This window comes from Oncorhynchus tshawytscha, linkage group LG18 (genome assembly GCF_018296145.1).
Source record: "Oncorhynchus tshawytscha isolate Ot180627B linkage group LG18, Otsh_v2.0, whole genome shotgun sequence".
Taxonomy (NCBI): domain Eukaryota; kingdom Metazoa; phylum Chordata; class Actinopteri; order Salmoniformes; family Salmonidae; genus Oncorhynchus; species Oncorhynchus tshawytscha.
The window spans coordinates 20404614-20425941 of record NC_056446.1 but is presented as its reverse complement, the minus strand read 5'-3'; the positions used below and the strand labels follow the sequence as shown (position 1 = coordinate 20425941).

General features: G+C 43.3%; 1 protein-coding gene across 3 annotated transcripts in view; it reads left to right on the top strand.

Annotated features, from left to right (window-relative positions):
• The window catches only part of disp1 (dispatched homolog 1 (Drosophila)), a 71332-nt gene that overhangs the window by 36586 nt on the left and 13418 nt on the right, over positions 1-21328 (top strand). The window contains exons 1-3 of one of the 3 annotated variants that reach the window (XM_024378093.2): positions 4746-5041; positions 6293-6421; positions 8255-8852. In XM_024378093.2, the coding sequence (XP_024233861.1) occupies positions 6412-6421; positions 8255-8852 (608 nt within the window). In that variant the 5' untranslated portion in view covers positions 4746-5041; positions 6293-6411. Of the gene's footprint in view, positions 1-4745; positions 5042-6292; positions 6422-8254; positions 8853-21328 lie in introns of those variants that run through there. The other 2 variants (XM_024378094.2, XM_024378095.2) reach the window with 2 other exon arrangements.

The window sequence follows — 21328 nt, the reverse complement described above, 5'->3', positions numbered from 1 at the left end:
ATCTATCTTGCAGACTTAATATAAAACTTGATTCATTGGCATACACAGAAACCTTTGTTTTTAAGCCTTGGCTTTCTAAACCTCTAATGTCCATATTCTACCATAGAGCTGAGATTTTTAATTTTTAATTTAAAGCTAGTTTCCTGGAATTCTATGCATTTTTGCCAAGGATAATGCTGTTTTGCTCAAACATAATATCAAAATGGATACTGCTAAATTGATTGTTTTGGGAGTTTTCAATTCTCCCTGACTGTCTAGCTGAATATTATTATAATAGTTTTTTTTTACACAACGCTTAGGTGGCCCTCCCAAGAATTACAATGGCAGAAAAATCCCTGCACTTGAGGAGAAGAGGGAGAAAAGGGATAGAGGTGGAGAGAGAGAGAGAGAGAGAGAGAAAGCCGAGGGTGCACTGCCGCTCTATGTGAAAGGAGGACAAAGGTCCAGTCCAAAGCCCTGACACCATGTGAAATCCTTTGTAAAAACAACTGTAATTAGAGGGCAGAGCCTGCTTTTGTGCCAAAGGGCTTTGTGAGGGTGGTACTGGTGGGGTGGGAGGTTACTTCCCAGTCCAAGGCTGGAACAAGGCTGAAGAACAACCCTCTGTTAATTGGGTTCTAAGAATCCTTTCCCCTTGTCTTCTGAAACATACACATCTAGTTTTCTCTTTTTTTTGGTGTGTGTTCTGGGATTGTCAAAGATATGGCCTAGCAATTCATTGTGACCAAAAATAAGTGCGTTCTTGATCATCCCGATAATAGGCCTATTCCATCCTTAGAGGACTTGAAAGGAAAGGACAAACCATTTATCAGCAAATTACAAAAATGTCACTCTTCTATCAGTCTGTCAAAGTGAGTATAGAACAGGTGCTTGTGATCTCATTTACACCTCCAAGCTGCCCATCAACACCTATAAGAGGAATGTAGATTAGCATTACGGCCATCCAGCTACACCACCCCGGTATCTCTTTAATTTCAAGGTTTCTCTAGCCTATTTTCATGTTTATCTTCTCTTCTGGGACATGAAGCAGGTCACATGGCTACAGCATGTAGCTGGTTGTGGTTGCACTTTCTCCTGCTACTCCAGCAACTCCTTGCACTTGTTCTTTGGTCCCTTGAATCTCCAGCTAGACAATGAGGATAATTCAGCACAAAGGCTATTCTTCTAACTGTCTGTGGTCATAGGGAGAGGTGAAGCCTCAGTTAGTGTGTATAAAGTCTAGTGTACTTTAATAACCGTACAGATTTAGGCCCAACCTAGAGTGTTCTCTTTAGGCCTTGTCTAACTCTGCCAGTAAGTCCTGGCCATCCCTGCGGACTTGGGGAGTGTTAATCGGGTGGGAGATGTCCATCCTCACTCTGGGGGTGTCAGAGCTATTTGGTTTCCCTGGGTTTCCGAAACTTAGACTCACAGAAGCCACAGAGCAATGTCAGCAATGCTGCAAGATGAGAGTGATACTACCCCCCCCATTACCACATGCAGGGGTAACTGCAATGCACAATGGGGTTGTAACATCATCTGACGGATGGTTCCTGCCTGATTTCAGCTTTCACGATTGCCTATTAGGTCACCGTAAATGTGCTTCCAAATCAAAACGAGTTGGATCGTGTTTAATTTATAGCAGGAAACCTTTGTGCACTGCATGTTTTTTTCCTCTCAGCTGTTTGAAGTTTATGTCCTTGGAATGTGCAAGAGGGAGCGGCTTTGGCTCTTTACTTTGGGCATTTGTGCTGCATTTTGTTTAAGCGTAGGCCTAAATGTATTCTGCATCTGTGCAAACCTGAACGTGTATCTTTTGTAAGGGATCCTTCAGTTGTCCTACAGTATTTTACTAGTACTAGTCACCCTAGTACTTTCAATATTGCTTCGACCCTTGCATTTAGGAAGTACAAGCTCCAATAGAGTAGGCTATTGCAAAACCGTATCACATTTCCATTGGTGCTCCAAATTATAACAGGGAACATGAAACAGAAAACCCGTTCCTACAACTGTCTTACTCCAGGTCCATTCCTGGAAGTGTTTAGAAATGTCTCTCTCCTTCTTTTTTTTCTCTTTCATTTTTGGCGGAGCCCGTCAGTTTGAACTGTGGGTGATCAGTGCTGGGACCAGTATGCTTTGATTACAGCTTCATCCTGTTACTGTGCCCTTTGATGTGGTTTCCCTGCAGTCCAGGGCCGCAGTGGCCACCAGCCAGCCTCTTGTTATTTCAAAGGGGGCATCCTCACTGGACTCGGATGGCCTGGGCTGACCAGGCAGATGACCACCACAGGCATGGCTGGATACTGATACACCAGGCTTTAGTGTGATAATCCTAGCCACTCATGAGGTTTAATGGGGCTATAGGCTCTGCACTTCAACCATAAAGCCGTTTATTCACACTGAGCTAACTAGCCCCGTAATGCAGTGGTTCCCAAAATGTTTCACTCGCCCCCCTTCCAGCATTGGCGAACATCCCACGCCCCCACCCCCTGCGCACAGCACTGTTCATGACACAAACTGTTCACACCCCTTGTTGATGGAGAGAATTTAGCAGGTTGAAAGCTTATTTTCTGTAACTCTAAACATTTTTTTATGGGGTGCAAAGAACATTTAGCAGTTTTACAGCAAATTTTCATGCAATTTTATACAGTTTTCCATGTCTAATGTATATTCATGTGGTATTTGAGTGACTAAAAAATTACCACAATATCTATGGGCTAAAAAAATTAAAAAAATAAAACGTTACCTGACATGGGCTCGTTGATCTGGACATTTCTGACAGGTTATGAACAGCTCTCTAAGATCCAATGACTGACATGACAAGAGGAACTGATAATGAACTACCCAATTTCAAAATGACACCTTGTGCATTCTACTATTACAACGTTCAAGAGTAAGTTTAAAGCCGGACTGAGGTCCCCCTGCGCCCCACAGTTTGGGAACCACTGTTGTAATGTACACTCTACTGTATATGAATAGGTAATAATCATGTTTGGTCACACGCACAGCCTTTGTCGTTGAGTGAGACTTTATTGGTTCTATGTTATGTAATTTATTCAAATGGCTTGTTATAATTTTCTTTGTGTATACAGTAGCCTACATAATGTAGTGTAGGCCTACTGTATTTTTGCTTTGCAAGTAGGCCTACATTAGGCTATATTGTTTTTGTTGGCTAGTAATCACTTAAACAGGGTGAGTGTTTATCGAAAGATTTGTGTTGGATGTTCTGCTAGGTTAACATTAGTATTGCTCATTGAAACTACAGATGTACATAACAAACCACAATGTAGGCCTATACAGCAGTTAGGACTCAATGAAAGTTGACCTGAAAGGTTGCTGCTGGTAAACGATGGTAAACACAACTGTTCTAAACAAAGAAATCCTAGGTACTTTCCTTGGAGCCAGCACCCTACTGCAGTGCATATTATGGTGTGCTATATGAACTGTGTCCTGATACTGGCGGACAGCTGAAATTAAAGCCAGGTATAGCCTCTTCCTTTCCATGATTCCATGTGAGGAAGAACACCCCCCCTGCTGAGCAGAATGCTCTGAGCACAGAAAATGTCCAAAGATTTTCCAACAGTCCGGAAGACGAGCTCTTTCCGTTTTTCATCTTTTCAATGTGGGAAAGATTGTGATATTGCATGGTGGTGTAATGGAGACATGCAACATGGGCACAAAATGTTCTTGAAATAGTCCAAAGGATATGGTAAACATTTTATTGTGTGGCGGAGGCCCAACTGTTGGTTGGCTATGGTTTTATCATGAAGTCCACAGTGTGTTTTGAATCAAACCACAGTTATTTCAAGGGAATGGGCAGGGCAGAGAGGTCTGACCTAAAGGGAGGTCTGAGCTAAAGGGGAGTATATTTTAGGGAGTTATTACATTATAGAACCCAGCCAAAGGACGGAACACAGCTGGACTGTAATCTTTAATGTGGTGTAGGCAATGACGTGGGTGGGGTCATAATGAAGTGGTTTGAGGTAAAACAAAAAGGTGTATTGATACCAAAACCGTGATTATTTCACAATTTAACTTGACAGCTGATTTTTTTTGGTTAGTTTCATTTGTAAACTTGGTGTTAGGTCATTATTCTCTCTTACACATCCCTCTGGCTGGAAATCCGCGTTATAATGCGCTTGACATTTAAAATAATAATTTCCAATTGAGCCGACATACAGTATGCAGCGTTTATCTTGAATGCGGATAGGCGACAAAGCTCGATCGGATTAAATCCTGGCCTTAGAAACGTCTCAATAATAGTTGTTGATTGTCTGAATAACATCCTAAAATAAGCAGGTCAGAAGATTTTCATTTTCCTGTTGTGATTATGAAATAAATCAGACTCATAATACATTGTTTCTAGTCTAGTTTGTTTGGCTGTTTACTAGCTAGTAGCCTCGTCGAAAAACTACGTGATTTTGAAGGTATGGCAACGCGAGACACATGCCGCGTTCAAAATAACTGAGAACTCGGAAATGAGAACTGGGAAATCTCCGACTTCCTACTTCAGTGCATTTGAAATAACTGGGAACTCGGAAAAAAAGCAGCTGAGACTGAGAAAAATCGATTATAACGGTTCTAGAGCTCCGACTTTCCGACCTGAAGATCATTGACGTCATGATTTGACCTCATATTTTTCCGAGTCCCCAGTTGTTTTGAACGCGGCATAACTTGCTCGTGAGGGTAATACTACTACTGATGATGATGAGGAGGATGATGATGGACCTCCGTTCCTCCAGCTGCTGTGTGCTGCAGAGGCCTTGATTGGGTTAAAAGTCGACAAGCATCATCATGAACATCCTATCAGTGGGCTAGTGCGCAGTCCCACACCCAGACCACCGCCTGCGTTTACCGAGACTGGGTGCATGTATGTGTCATTCCAGCATACCGCTTCTCAGTGAGAAACGACCTTCTTTCGCCGCGACGTGTTCCTCTCTTTCTGAGTGTTTTGTTAAACTAGTGGTGGATACTGTAAACGTAATCCGTTTTCGGTTAATACATTCAATTTAGGCGAGCACGAACGAAACGCAAGCACCCAGAGCTTGAACACTTCGATAAGGTACCGTATCAAAAATCCATTAAATGTCTGCTGTGCATTGATCCTCTGAAAAATACTGTTTTAAAACCCATAATCTTAATGGTTTATAAATGTATATTTGTGTCTGTTGTTCCAACTGTTTTGGCTACTAAAGTGGGAGTTTAGGATACGATGTAGATAGCGGATTCCTTCTCCACTGTTACAAGGTACTGAAATAATGAAAAGTGATGTTTCGCTGAATGGGATGCACCGGTCTTTTGCTGAACGCTGGTGTAGATTCCTATCGGAATGTTTTTAGCCTCATCATGTAATCTACATAACTTTAGTTGATCAACATTATATTTGGTAGGCTAATATGGACATACTTCGACAAAACAGAGAAACTTCTTCAGTGTGACAGCAGCTTAGTTAGAACGTTAGTGGTCACTCAGCCTACCTTTAAAGTTGAAACAAAACTACATTTTACTCAAATTATTTAATATGGTTTCATATCTCATAGTGAAGCAACATTATAGTTTATTTTCTTATTTAATCATAATGCTCTCTCTGGAGCAATGCATTGTAATACATTATGGCTAATGTATAAAATAGAAGAAAAAAAATATGTGGCTTGTCTTCATTTCAGCTTCACATTGATTGGTCAAGGCATGATGACGGTATGACACCAAACCAGCTTATTTACCTATTTAACTTGATACAATGCAGTAGCCTTGAGCGACAATGCCATATAGGTATGTAAAACCCAGCTGTGGAACTGGGCCAAAGTTTCAGGCTTGTCATAAGCTTCTCAGACACTATTAGAATATGAATGTCAAAGTCCTCATAGTCCTCTCGGGCATGTACTCGCAGTTTCCAGGATAAATTCTGTTATTAGGCGGAAGTTATTAACTGTCTTGACTGAGTCCTCTTATTAATGATTGTCCTATTAGCTTTAAATAAAGGAATGAGGTACTTTGCCTCCTGCTGCGTACCTCGTAGTTGCACAGATTCACCCCAAATTAATCACAGACTCAACATGAATGCAGAAAAATGCATCCGTTATTCTAAATCTTTGCAGTTTCCACAAACCTCATTGTGTCGGTCGTAAGCATAGTGTGACCGTCAATTCTTAAAACCAAAATGTGTAACATACCAGTGTTTGCAGATACACACAAAAAATAGATATATAAATAGTTTATTAATTAAATAATTGTTAAGGACATGTCCTCAGTGTTCTTTTTTAGGACAGTCGTTCCACACTGTAATCTGTCCGTTGTTTCCTGAGGGCCACAGACCCCTGTTTGTGTCAGACTACAGACTGGCCTAGATGTCTCACCTGGATTTCAGCGCTCAGTATTGGAGCCCACACAGCCATCTAAATTCCTGTGGCCGTGGAGCAATGTTGAAGGAAGATGTGTACAGGTAGAGGGATGCAACTGATTTTTTTAGCCAAGCATAGTCATGTTTTTCATATCACAGTTCATATCACAAAGATCCAGACTACTCTCTTAAGTCTCTTTTTCATACTTAATCATTTCATTGCCACCTTTCAGCTTTTCTATCATTGTTGGTAACTTGTGATTTTTGGTAAACTAGAAATGTAACCTTCATTTCCCCTGCACTGCCTGCTATTCGGAGCCCTTCAGAAGAGCGATATTGAAGTTCTCCTTCCCCCCCCCCCATTCCCACAGCTCTGACCTGACTGGGCTGTCAGTCTCATGTTACCCCCTACCTTATTCATGTTGAGGCATCGCAGAACACAGTCATTCACATTCACTGCATCATGGCTGTTTCCCTGCATGGAGAAAAGGTTTTCCTAGAAGGCTATATTATATATCTTAATGGGTGTCGGTTAGTTTGGCGTCAATATATTTGATGTAGCCTACGATTGTGTGTGTGTACTGTGTTCATATGCGATCACATGGAGCCAAGCCGAACTTGGAGGAATGGGGCCGTAGTGAGTTTGAGGGAACGTAATTTGCAAGAAGCTGTGTCATGTGTAAAGTTTGTCTTGACAGATGTGAATGTTTTTAAATGCAAAATCTCTACAAGGTTCGGGAAAGAAAGTAGCCCTTAAAAAAGTTGCATAGTTTATCAAATAGGAAAATAAAGAAGAATAGAAGCCACATTCAGTAGATTTGTTTTTTAAGGCAATATTTATGCGTTATGATATGGTAGTAATAATGTGTTGTGATGTACAGGGGGATTTTCTGCACAGCAGTACATTTCCATCTAGTGCAGTTCCATATCTATCTCTCGGTCCTAGGCGTGATGTGGATGAAGTAGACCGTACTGTGTGGGAACTAGTGAGAAGTAGTTTTTTTCTCCCCACCTCAGCCATTAGTTATTGTAGGGAGATGAGGTTCTCTCAGGACTCCCAGTCACATTAGACTGAGAGAGATTTATTTATCTGGGTTCACGTCAAATCTGTTTCAGCGGGGGTTGGTGTTTTGCAACCTTCCAACTTAACAACCAACCACAACCATGCATTACCTGTGAAAGGCAATTCACTACTTTTTTTAAGTGTGTCAAGCCATATCATGGCAAAAACATATTTTTTATTTTTTATTTTATCTTACTCCAAAATGTCCCAACTGAAGTCATTTTATATTACACATAGCCTGAAAGTATTATTTAATAAGAGTCATAGGGGCTGAAATGCTAGCAACATGAACACTTGAAGACCTCTGTTTAATCTTATTCTGTTGGAAATATTTTATACTTTTCATAATGTAGAAATAGCCTATCTCATACTCCCTGAACAGAGGCTGCCAATTCATACCCTATCGTATCGTATTCATACATTATAAATCACACTATTTAGACAAAAATGGCAGTGAGGAAGGTAGAGAAATATGGTAAAGTGACTGACTAATATTTCACATTTAGCTTTAATTCAGAAAATCAATGAGGATTGATCACTAATTAACTTTGTGTTGCTTGTATCTGTTCCCAGTCTCCTGGCCTAGAAAGAACAAGTTAATTATCTGTTTTCCTGACTGGTCATTGCATTCTGTTTTGATCTGAGTTTTGAGTGTGAACCCTTGCACTGTTTACTGTCTCATTCTCTCCCCTTCGCCCACGCTACTCCCTGGCTCCAGGCCTCCTTTCCTCTCGTTGCCCCCTTCAGCTCAGCTCACCAGCTCTGTGTGAATAGAGTCAATGTTCATCTGAATGTCAACATGACTAGCTACAGTTAAGAGCTAACTATTGGCCTGTCTGCTTTACCTCCCCTTTTCCGTTTATGTTCTGCAGAGGAGTGGCAAACCCTGCGGCAGGCCAGCAGGAGGAGGACGATGGCCCTGAGTGACGCCAATGGTGACCTCCTGCTCCTCAGCAATGGCAGCCTGTCACCCAGCGTTACAGAGGCCAGTGCGAGCCACAGCAGCACGGAAAGAAGGGACGTCAGCGTTGTATCCACACCCAGAACACAGCGGAGGCAGAGGCACCAACCAAGGCCAACACCACCGCACAAGGAGCTGCAGCAGAGATCCAGAGTGAGTCAGAATGGAAGCATCATCAAGCAGAACGGTTCCCTAAGGGCCCCTTCCTCTTCCTCCACCTCATCACACCTCACAGACTCTCAAAGGTTGTCCAAGCTCCTGCCCTCCACAACCTCCTTCCCCTCTACTCCTCCGCTGTCTCCACCTCCCCAGTGCTGCCACCGCTGCCCATTCCATCCCCCCCTGTGCTGCCACGGCAACCAGCAGGAGTGCCACATCTTCCAGACCCATGCCCCTGCCCTGCCCCTTCACCCGGGCTCCTGCTGCCTGCAGGCCTCTCCTCCATCCCTTTGTTTACACCACTGCTGGCAGGAGCACCTCCAGAACCAGCCCACTGTGGCTGGCCTCAGGTACGTGTGTGATGACTGTGTGTTTCTGTGTGTACGCCGGTTCGTGCTTCACTCTGCAACGGGGTGGCCTTAGGCATATCTCTATTACCCTGCCTCTCCAACAGAAGCCCTTTCATTGCGTTTCCTTGCCAAATGGCTGCTGACTGAATGCTTACTAACATATCACAGTATTTAGGGATAATGTTAGGGGTGCTATGTAGTACCATTATGTACATGGTTGTTTAAGAATATGTACATGCATGTAACTGTAGCCTTGCCTTTTCACCCAGTTATGCCTCAGAGGAATGTTTTTTGAGTCTGTTTATGTAAGGTAGGTTTTAAGTTCTGATAGTGTGATATCTGAAACATTTTCAACATTTGACATGGTTAAATAGTACTTTTGCATTACACCATGTCAGTCATGTAACTGCTTGCATGCTACAGAATTGGACCCTGTATTGAGAAATCATAGTTAGAACTGCCCTTTTCTCCTAACACATATCTAAATTCAGCTCTATAATCCCTCTGCCTGCCTGTTGACTCATTCCTGATTGTTCTGCTGTGTGGAGGTCAAGGTGATTTCCTAGGGAGATAACCTGTGGTCCCAGGGGTGCCAACCCAGCAGATGCAGGGAGGAGGAGGGGTCAGCCAGCCAGGCACCCAGGTAGCACAATACCAGCCCCAGAGCCACCCCCAACCCCAATAAAAGAGAGCTTTGAGAGCCCCAGGGGCTGCAGGGCCGCTGTCCCTCATCAGGCCCCAGTCTGTCCCGTCAATCCACAGGGACTGTCCCCCTGGCCTCTCCCAAGCCTCCCCTCGCTCATCAGCATTGAGGCTCTTCTAGGACAGGTGCTGATGGTTTCATGGTCTGGCTGTCCTCTTTCCCAGGCAAACACAATGCAGACAGTACCAACACACAGCTCAGCCAGACGAGATAATCTCTACAAGTATGTCTGGCCGGGGACAGAGGTTTCCTCCGTGTGGCTTCTCCCTGATGTCATAACTCAAATCATTTTGCGTAACTGCCATTTCCTGCAATCTAGAACACAAAAATAGCCATTAGGGTGTGGTGTCTGGCCTTAAATTATAACAAATAAAGTTTTAAAATATACGTATACACTACTGTTCAAAAGTTTGGGGTCACTTAGAAATGTCCTTGTTTTTGAAAGAGAAGCACATTTTTTGTCCATTAAAATAACATCAAATTAATCAGAAATGCAGTGCAGACATTAATGTTGTAAATGACTATTGTAGCTAGAAACGGCAGATTTTTTTTAGGTGTACAGAGGCCCATTATCAGCAACCATCACTCCTGTGTTCCAATGGCATGTTGTGTTAGCTAATCCAAATGTATCATTTTAAAAGGCTAGTTGATCATTAGAAAACCCTTTTGCAATTATGTTAGCACAGCTGAAAACTTTTGTTCTGATTAAAGAAGTAATAAAACTGGCCTTTAGACTAGTTGAGTATCTGGAGCATGAGTATTTGTGGGTTTGATTACAGGCTCAAAATGGCCAGAAACAAAGACCTTTCTTCTGAAACTCGTCAGTCTATACTTGTTCTGATAAATGAAGGCTATTCCATGCGAGAAAATGCCAAAAAAAATCGAAGATCTTGTACAACGCTGTGTACTACTCCCTTCACAAAACAGCTCAAAGTTGCTCTAACCAGAATAGAAAGAGGAGTGGGAGGCCCCGGTGCACAACTGAGTAAGAGGACAAGTACATTAGAGTGTCTAGTCTGAGAAACAGACGCCTCACAAGTCCTCAACTGGCAGCTTCATTAAATAGTACCCACCATCACAAGTCTCAACGTCAACAGTTAAGAGGCGACTCCGGGATGTTGAGTTCCTCTGTCCAGTGTCTTGTGTTCTTTTGCCCATCTTAATCTTTTCTTTGTATTGGCCAGTCTGAGAAATGTATTTTTCTTTGCAACTCTGCCTAGAAGGCCAGCATCCCGGAGTCGCCTCTTCACTTTTGATGTTGAAACTGGTGTTTGGCGTGCATTCGAAAAGTATTCAGACCCCTTGACTTCTATCAGATTTTGTTACATTACAGCCTAAATCTAAAATGCATTAAATTGTTTCCCCCCTCATCACTCTACACACAATACACCATAATGACAAAGCGAAAACACGATTTTAGAATTTTTAGCAAATAGATAAAAAAATACAAAACTGAAATATCACATTTACATAAGTTTCAGACCCTTTCATCAGTACTTTGTTGAAGCACCTCTGGCAGTGATTACAGCCTCGAGTCTTCTTGGGTGTAAAACTACAAGCTTGCTAGACCTATATTTGGTGAGTTTCTCCCATTCTTCTCTTCAGATCCTCTCAAGCTCTGTCAGGTTGGATGGGGAGCGTCGCCTCAGTCTGTCCTGAGCACTTTGGAGCCTGACTAGTCTCCCAGTCCCTGCCGCTGAAAACATCCCCACCGCATGATGCTGCCACCACCATGCTTCACCGTAGCGATGGTGCCAGGTTTCCTCCAGACGTGACACTTGGCATTCAGGGCAAAGAGTTCATTCTTGGTTTCATCAGACCAGAGAATCTTGTCCCTTATGGTCTGAGAGCCTTTAGGTGCTTTTTGGCAAACTCCAAATTGGCTGTCATGTGCCTGATTGGTGGAGTGCTGCAGAGATGGTTGTCCTTCTGGAAGATTCTCCCATCTCCACAGAGGAACTCTGAAGCTCTGTCAGAGTGACCATCCGGTTCTTGGTTACCTCCCTGACCAGGCTCTTCTTCCCCGATTGCTCAGTTTGGCTGTGCAGCTAGCTCTAGGAAGAGTCTTCCATTTAAGAATTATAAAGGCCACTGTGTTCTTGGGGACAGACAATGCTGCAGAAATGTTTTGGTACCCTTCCCCAGATCTGAGCCTTGACACAATTTTGTCTCGGAGCTCTATGGACAATTCCTTTGTCCTCATGGCTTGGTTTTTGCTCTGACATGAACTGTCAACTGTGGTATGGGACCTTATATAGACAGGTGTGTGCCTTTCCAAATCATGTCCAATCAATACAATTTTCCACAGGTGGACTCTAATCAAGTTGTAAAAACATCTCAAGGATGATCAATGGAAACAGGATGCACCTGAGCTCAATTTCGAGTCTCGTAGCAAATGAGAATTTGGTTTGGTCCCCCCAAAAAGTGACATATTGCAGCTTTAATTGTACGTAGTGGCCAGTCCACAAGGTGGTGCAGCACCGCTCTTACATTCTTTGGGGGAGAACTCTGCCACGTTTTTGTCAAACATTTTTTTAAGCGAGACGCATTTAGCAAGTCGTTTTCCCCACCTTCCTGCAAACCACAGACTGAAATATATTTTACACTGGAGCCATTTAATGCTTTCCTTAATCATTTACTTACTTTGTGTATTTTGTTACTTATCTCAAACTCCACAGCATACAAAATAAAAGTAAATATTGCAGTTACTCATGTCAGCTCCTCTTTAGGGTAGCAAGTAGTTATGGAGAGGTTCATTTGTGTAAAACTATATTTTTGCTTACATCTTTTCGCATGGAAATTTCCTACCGAATTGAGTTAGATCCCTGTAACTTCATTAGAGAAATGTCTTCTGTGGCTGTGAGAGATTAGGTATATACTCGTATCAGGTGCCGGTGTGCGCACATCAAGCTCCATCCACGCACATTAGGCAGTTGGGGGGGCAAGGTGTGGCAAAGGATATCATTACAGCCATATGGATGCATTCGCTGGCATCTGTGGCTTTCTTAAAAAAATGATATATTCTGTGTCTGAATAAAGAGCTGATGTTCCTCAGCCGCTGTATTTAGTAAATAGGTCCCTCTTGTTCTGTGATGACAGGTTTGAATTACAGGCTCGACTTTGAGTTGCTCTCAGTTCCAATCCCCTGTACAGTAGGATTGTGTCTCCAGAGAGATTGGAGATGGAAAGATAAGAGGGAAGGATAAGCCTGGCTGTCTGGCACACAGTCTCCGAGTCCCTGACTGGCCCCAGACGTTCAGGGCTTTGGGCCTCTCCTTTTACCCTCGTGTTGGAGCACAGTGCGCCACAGAATCCCTCCTCGCATGGAGGGAGAGGCTTTTTAATGCCTCTGTAATTTGAGGGTACGCAGTCAGACAAGATCGTGTCAAATATCAATTTGATCTCAAAGGCTGTGATCCGTGAGATTAGGCAGGGGATTACATGTATGATTACAGCACTTGGCTGTTACGCCCTGCTTTATAGAGGCCCCTTCCTCCTCCCCCTCCCGATAAGGTTGCACTGGAGTTTCTTCCTCAGGCAATTCAGGCCTTTGTGTGTTTGTCCAAGAACTATACATTTAGGAACTACAGTATATAACTCCTCTTGAGAATACATGGAAAGTATTAATCCACCCATTGTAAGATTATAGTCTCTCCTTCTGTGTGTATGTGTTTTACTCTGAGAAGTAAATGGACTTATCCTTGAATGTCATGACCAAAATCCACTATTAAGGAGAAGGCCAGCTCAGCAGATCTGTTGAGTAGATGAAGGATCTCTCTGTCTGGGTCTGGGAAATGCATTAAGATTGGCAGTGTCTGAATGGTAAGATTATCCTTCATGGTGACTTTGTTTTTTTATGATTTGAGGATCAGGGGGAAACAGTCAGAGCAGAGGATGAGTCTGAGTCTGTGAACTTGAAGTCAGTCAGTCAGGCGTTTGCCTGCAGTTAGCCTCATCTCAAAAGGTTTTCAGGCGTTGGTTTCTTCCAAGCCTGTAATTGTCTTGATAGAACACTCTCAAGGCACCTTTCAGCTCCTGCTGGTCTCCCAGAGAGAGTGAGAGAGCTGTGTCAACCTGTGCTGCCGAGACTGGCTTGACCTTCCAAGGCTGAACAACCCCCAAAGAGCCCGCTGACACTGAACTATTCAGGGTCATGTCATGTTTGTAACCTCTTCCTTCACACTCCACTCACCCGGGGAGGGGTTTTGCCCGTGCGTTGCTTCCTGCTACAGTACATTCATGTTATTGTAGCGGCCACAAGTTTGGATTGGTTTCATACTTTCTCAGATAGACGGCATATTTTTATTATCTCACGCGTGTTTGATTTTGTACCAAGTACCATTTTTTTTGTTTCCATGGTGTGCAGAATAACATATAAAACATGACACCTCATCCAGCTGGAATGTTTCATCATATTGGATGAATTAAAACATTTCTATCAGTTGAATATGTGATTATGACTAGGGGCCATATATGGAAACATGCAGAAAAGCCTTGATATGAATGCAAAGACCCTCTTTAAAAAATATCATGCCTCAGATAACTTTCACCCAGTGAGAGATCATTTTTGGAGACATTAATTAATATGCCAAGCTGTCTGACAGCTGCAAGTCCTGACCAGCCAGGCGGCCTGAAATTGATCTTTGTGCTATGGATTTCAGGGTGTCAGTTTGACAAGGCTTTGCACATTATAAAGAATAACAACTGTTTGCTATGCCTGCTGCGGTCTGAGGGAGCCTGGAGTCCTGGACCTCGATGTGAACCCCTGTGAAGTAGCGGCAGGGCTCTTCACGCTACCGTTTTATCCATTTGGCCCATTAACCACTGTACAGAGACATCCATCACGCCCAGCCTCAGCCTTGACTTATGAAGAAGCACCCTGGTGTCTCTGGGGAGATCAGGGGAAAGGAGAGATGAGCACTGCCTTCCCCAGAAAGATGAGGGAAGGAGGGAGGGAACCACCCAGTTTGCTTCCAGAGCCTTCCATTGGCTTCTTAGAACAGGTCTGCATCTATGTGGAGTGAGTTAAGCCCACAGATAGGTCAACACTACCCTGTTTCTGCCCTCAGGGTTGCTATGTTGTACATAGTGTTTTTACCTCATGCATACAGTGGGGCAAAAAAGTATTTAGTCAGCCACCAATTGTGCAAGGTCTCCTACTTAAAAAGGTGAGAGAGGCCTGTAATTTTCATCATAGGTACACATCAACTATGACAGACAAAATGAGAAAGAAAATCCAGAAAATCACATTGTAGGATTTTTAATTAATTTATTTGCAAATTATGGTGGAAAATAAGTATTTGGTCACCTAGAAACAAGTAAGATTTCTGGCTCTCACAGACCTGTAACTTCTTCTTTAAGAGGCTCCTCTGTCCTCCACTCGTTACCTGTATTAATGGCACCTGTTTGAACTTGTTATCAGTTTAAAAGACACCTGTCCACAACCTCAAACAGTCACACTCCAAACTCCACTTTGGCCAAGACCAAAGAGCTGTGAAAGGACATCAGAAACAAAATTGTAGACCTGCACCAGGCTGGGAAGACTGAATCTGCAATAGGTAAGCAGCTTGGTTTGAAGAAATCAACTGTGGGAGCAATTATTAGGAAATGGAAGACATACAAGACCACTGATAATCTCCCTCGATCTGGGGCTCCACGCAAGATCTCACCCTGTGGGGTCAAAATTATCACAAGAACGGTGAGCAAAAATCCCAGAACCACACAGGGGGACCTAGTGAATGACCTGCAGAGAGCTGGGACCAAAGTAACAAAGCCTACCATCAGTAGCACACTACGCCGCCAGGGACTCAAATCCTGCAGTGCCAGATGTGTCCCCCTGCTTAAGCCAGTACATGTCCAGGCCCGTCTGAAGTTTGCTAGAGAGCATTTGGATGATCCAGAAGAAGATTGGGAGAATGTCATATGGTCAGATGAAACCAAAATATAACTTTTTGGTAAAAACTCAACTCGTCGTGTTTGGAGGACAAAGAATGCTGAGTTGCATCCAAAGAACACCATACCTACTGTGAGGCATGGGGGTGGAAACATCATGCTTTGGGGCTGTTTTTCTGCAAAGGGACCAGGACGACTGATCCGTGTAAAGGAAAGAATGAATGGGACCATGCATCATGAGATTTTGAGTGAAAACCTCCTTCCATCAGCAAGGGCATTGAAGATGAAACGTGGCTGGGTCTTTCAGCATGACAATGATCCCAAACACACTGCCCGGGCAACGAAGGAGTGGCTTCGTAAGAAGTATTTCAAGGTCCTGGAGTGGGCTAGCCAGTCTCCAGATCTCAACCCCATAGAAAATCTTTGGAGGGAGTTGAAAGTCCGTGTTTCCCAGCAACAGCCCCAAAACATCACTGCTCTAGAGGAGATCTGCATGGAGGAATGGGCCAAAATACCAGCAACAGTGTGTGAAAACCTTGTGAAGACTTACAGAAAACGTTTGACCTCTGTCATTGCCAACAAAGGGTATATAACAAAGTATTGAGAAACTTATTTTCCACCATAATTTGCAAATAAATAAATAAAAAATCCTACAATGTGATTTTCTGGATTTTTTTTCTTCTCATTTTGTCTGTCATAGTTGAAGTGTACCTATGATGAAAATTACAGGCCTCTCTCATCTATTTAAGTGGGAGAACTTGCACAATTGGTGGCTGACTAAATACTTTTTGCCCCACTGTACCTTTACCCAGGATCAACCGAATTGGGGCCAAAAGCTTTCTCCCCGGTACAATTTATCACCTGCCTTAACACTGAGACACTTCTGCCTGTTGTAAACCTTGAGAAATGGGACCCTGCCTCTTACTTCGGCAGTTCATTTGCTGGTGAAGGTGACAATCTGGTGACAATCTTAGAAGCTTGTAAGCCGCGTTTGTTGGTTTTAGACGTTTTCACCTAAATAAACCCAACTTAATGCTCTCATCCATGGGTGAGGGGGCAGCTGACTCCCGTACCTGCACGTACAAAAAATAACAGGAGGGGTGAGCTCCCAGTGCCCCTGCTCCAGACTGTTCATTCATTCAGTCCATGCTCTATACTGTATGGCCCCTGAGCATGGGGCAAAGCAAAGACCATAAGGTACCCACCCAAGCCATACTATCCTATAAACCAGGATCAAAGCTGCATCTGAACAGCACTCTGTCATAACTTCAAATTTGGTTGCTCTTTTTTCTTTCTTCTTCTGGTAGAGAGAGCAGTTAGTGAGGCTTCGTTACTGGTCCTCCCACGGCTGACTCGGCTCCCTGGGGGATTAGGCCTAATGGAAGATTTGAACTTTTGTAATGCTTTATAAATAGTTACTAGCATGTAATATGATCCTGTATAATGCCCTTTTAACAGCCTGTCCAAATGGTATTTAAGTTGAAGGCACAATCCCTCAATCATGTATGTGCAGAATTGCATTGTATATTTAGTTTATAATGGACCTTCATCTATGGTTCCAATAGTGACTCCCCTATATTTGTTCTCATAGTTTTTCAAAAACAGTCTTGAGAATACACTGTATTATTCTTCCTGGATTCAATTAATATTCAAACATTTAACATAACAATGCATGCAGCTTGGTGTACTAACGTCATTCTGATAGACTGTAGATGTGAAGGTTCTTATGAATCACTTAGTTTTTTTCTCTTAGTTTCTTCAGCCTCTGCGCACTTGGTGAACATAGCTAATGGTTGGAATTTTCCAGCTCGGCCACCACCCCCATCCTCACACTCACTCTCTCAGCTCAGGGAGGACAGGTCAGACTTCATTACTGGCCTTAACTGACGCTCAGCCCCAACAGCCGCTGGCCCTGGTCTGCAACTCACCAGACGGCTGTGTCACCAGACACTTCCAAGATGTCACAGCGCCGTCTCGCCAAACCCTCTTTGTCAAGAGTTGCGGTTAGAGCTGGAGATCCTTCAGACATTGTGGCCTTAGATGGCCCGGAGAGAGCAGAGAACATGGATAGAATAGTATAAAGAGGAGGTGGGAGGGATGAACATGTATCTCTTTACACAAAAGATACCCTGATATCTCTGTGAGATCAGTCCCAGGACAACAAACGGGCGTGCTGGATCAAAGAGACCCAGGCAGGAGCTAGAGGCACTGCTGTGCTTGAAACTGGATATTGTAGGTAAACCAAGAGGATTATGTGGTGCTTGGGCTTTTTACATGAGTTTACCTTTCTGTCTAGACATGTATGCACCAGATCAGGTATCAAGTCTTAATGGAGGGCATATCTTGAAATTGGGCCAAATGATGAGTAAATAAGAATTTGCTTAGTTAAATAAAGGTTATATAAAAAAATATATAAAAAAACGAGGGGGAGGTTTTACTCTCAAAATGGCCACCATTACAGGCAGGGAACTCTAGCCTGGTTACCATTCTGTTTAACTGCTCTAGCCAGCATGACAACTGCAACAGAGTTGGCTAAAGCAGCAACAGTGTGTCAACTAGGGGTGGGCAGCTCATGTCAGTCATGAGAAACTCCCAGATCTCCTTATCAAGCAGCTTCCAGGCCTTAATAAGTTGTTGGACATCTTCATAAAGGCACTGGGAGAGGACTTGATGGGTCAGCACAGCTGCTTGCCGTTGGTTCCACTTCTTGACTTTGTGCAGTAGAGGAATCTCGGTCATGCAAGAAGCAAATGGTAACACAGTCTCCCGTCTTGCAGAAGCCCGGTCCTCAAGGTATGAATGCGGATGTTGAATGTGATGGGTTGGGGCTGGTTGGGCTGGCAGCTGAAAGCCATTGGTTCCACTGCTGGAGGTCTTGTGCAGCCGCTTGTACCGAATGTGTTCAGCAATAGAGACTTTGACCTGTTGTTCTGCTACAGGAATAGGCCAACATACAACACACTCATCTAGTACTGCCTCCTGTTGGATCTGTGTCAAGACTGACATGAAGTCCATCATCATGAGGCTGTAACGAAATTTATGAAATTAAAGGTGTTGGTATTGGTGGTATATTGTAGGAATTATTGCTTAAACTGCTCATCGCGGATCTAGTCTATTTAGCAAATAACTTATGAACACCATAAGCCACTACATTAATAATTCATGACATGGACATACTTATTGCCATAATGACTTATCGGTATGGGTAATTCGCCCTGCTCGGCCTAGTTGACAATGTCTGTTGGTTAGCTCAGTGCAGTGTTGGTGAAAGCATGTGCAATACCCATACATTCTTTGGGGTTGGTTCTGAAGCCCCTGGATTCATGGGGGTTAAGCTGGTTGCTATAAAGGGAGCGAGGCCACAGGATGATAAAGACATCTCTTGGACAGCTTGTAACTATTGGCTACAGTGTTGAAATCTGGCCTGTATGTCTGGAATTTGTACACTCCCATATTTCAATCCCAAGAATGTGGAGATGGCAGCTGTGACCTCCAGACCCGATGCACTGGCTGATGTGGCTGTTCCGTTTCCCTTCTACAAACACACAAACAAACTGTGCATAGACTTATTATACAGCAATAACCTCTTATTCAGACTCACATTTTCTCATACACGCTTGCATCCAGAGGCCTTGTTCTCTCCCCAAAATAACTATCAGAGACCTGTGCTGTGTAGATAGCTTGTAAATACAGTTTTACGAGCTTGTAAGAATGAATACTGTAGCTCATAAATCTATTTAAGGTGTACAATGGAAGTTGATGAGCCCTGACTTTGGTGGCTACTCCCTGATGGTCAATACTTTTTAAAACTCAGCATTTCACTGCTCTATGTTATGCCTATGATATCGTGCTGATATTTGTATTTCACCCTCAAGCAACTCTTACAATTCCATAACTTGAACAAGACTCTAATTGTGTGCAGTGTTCCAGTGAGTTTTAATCACAGGAGCAAATAATTGAGAGTTGACAGTAATTGGGCTGACTTGAGCACTTCATGCACCCCCTTATTACAGAATATATGCTGTGTCTGTTAGCAGTTTTCCCTCCTCAGCTCTGTAACCCCTGACCCCTCTCTCTCCTCCCTTCACTCCACCACACGTCAACATGGCCACCGCGGCCTGACCTGGCTGCTGCTCCCAAGTAACTTTATTAATTAACCTTGTGATCCATAAACATTCCCCTTTCGGGTAAATAGAATAACATTTAGGAAGGGTAGCTGTTGTAAGTTTGTGGAAGAATTGTGGGAGTTTGTTTGAAGGGGACTGGGATCAGAGGAGGGGAGGAAACCTGACTCTGTGGGTTGTCATCCTGCTGGATTTAGAGCCTGTGATCATCAGTCAACAGATTTCTCCTCCCCACCCCAGCACCTCCTCTCTTCTCCTTTAGAGGGTGTTTTTTCCAAGGACATTAGTCTGCATTTTTTCACATTACTACTCCCATTGACAGATTGGAAAAAAGAGAATTGAGACACAAAGCTGATATTTTTAATGCCAACTTCAATTCATATTCTAGGCTTATACTTTTTTTTTTTAAGTGAAAAAATATTTAAAAGTTTGCTTCATGCAAAAAACATGCTGAAATAGAATCTGAGGATTCGGATGTCTGTCGTAAATCCAAAGTATAGGGCTACCTCTGTTTTAGACATCTTCTTATTCGTCTGAAATGTGGTCAGGGTTCGGAAAGTTTCAAATAGATCCAAAACAGATCGCGCAAATAAATAGGCAGCAGTGCTTTTTTTGATGGCTCCACGACTAAAGATGCTTTATGAATCCAGTTCAACCATTTACAATAACACTCCTTCGTTCTGGGCCATATCTCTGTCCCGAATTCCGCTGTTCGAGGCCCGTACATGGAAACTAACAGACGGCATAGAATAAATGAAGTTACAGATTTTTCCTTGGCAAACAATGCTAACTTAAGGTAGGGGGAATGTGTTTTTCATTTGGCATTGTTAGTATCAGGCTCTCGTATTTTAAAAGGTTAAACCCCTGTCTACTTGAATGCAAAAAAAAAAATAGCAAAGAGCTCCTCTCCAGGTTGGTAGTGTTAATAGGACTCAACTTGTGTCTACAATATGATGATTGTTCAAAGCCTGTGCCGTACAACATCTGGTTGTCATATTAACATGTCCAGCTAACTTTAAAGTGGATTTACTGCCTCCCCAGAAGTTACCCTGTGGTGAAAAATTCCTGCCAATAGCTTTTGTTCATCTGTGCTTCACAGTGCCATGGCAACCACTAATTATAGCATTCCATGGATTCCCTTTTAAAGGGGAGAATGAGGAAAAATACAGCCACCTCCTGGCACCTGTGTGCGTGCACTGGGATTGACTAATGCAGATAATCGTCTGAGCTCACTTCCCTGTTTGGCATACTGATTTCCTTGTTTACGTTTCTTGTGTAATCTTACCTTGTCCATGATGTGGGCTGGGAGGCCTGTGCCAAATTGTGACCGTGGTAGTGCAATACTCATGCAGGTTGCAGTGAATAGAAGATGAGAATGAGGATGAACATGTCACGGTTGCAGTGTAAAGTAATAATGTCTATCGTCCCTAGGACATAATGTTAGGACAGTCTGTCCACAGTTCTAGAGACTTCATAGCCACCAGCCTGTGTGTATGTGATCATGTGAGTCTGTCACTGCCATTCGCTGTCAGTTTGACCAGTCAGAGTATACACTGAGTGTACATAACATTAGGAACACCTCCCTAATATTGTGAGTCACCCCCTTTTGCCTTCCAACAGCCTCAATCCGTCGGGGCATGGATTCTACAAGGTGTCGAAAGTGTTCCACAGGGAGGCTGGCCCATGTTGACTCCAATGCTTCCCACAGTCGTGTCAAGTTGGCTGGGAAACTGTTGAGTATGAAAAGCCCACACTCA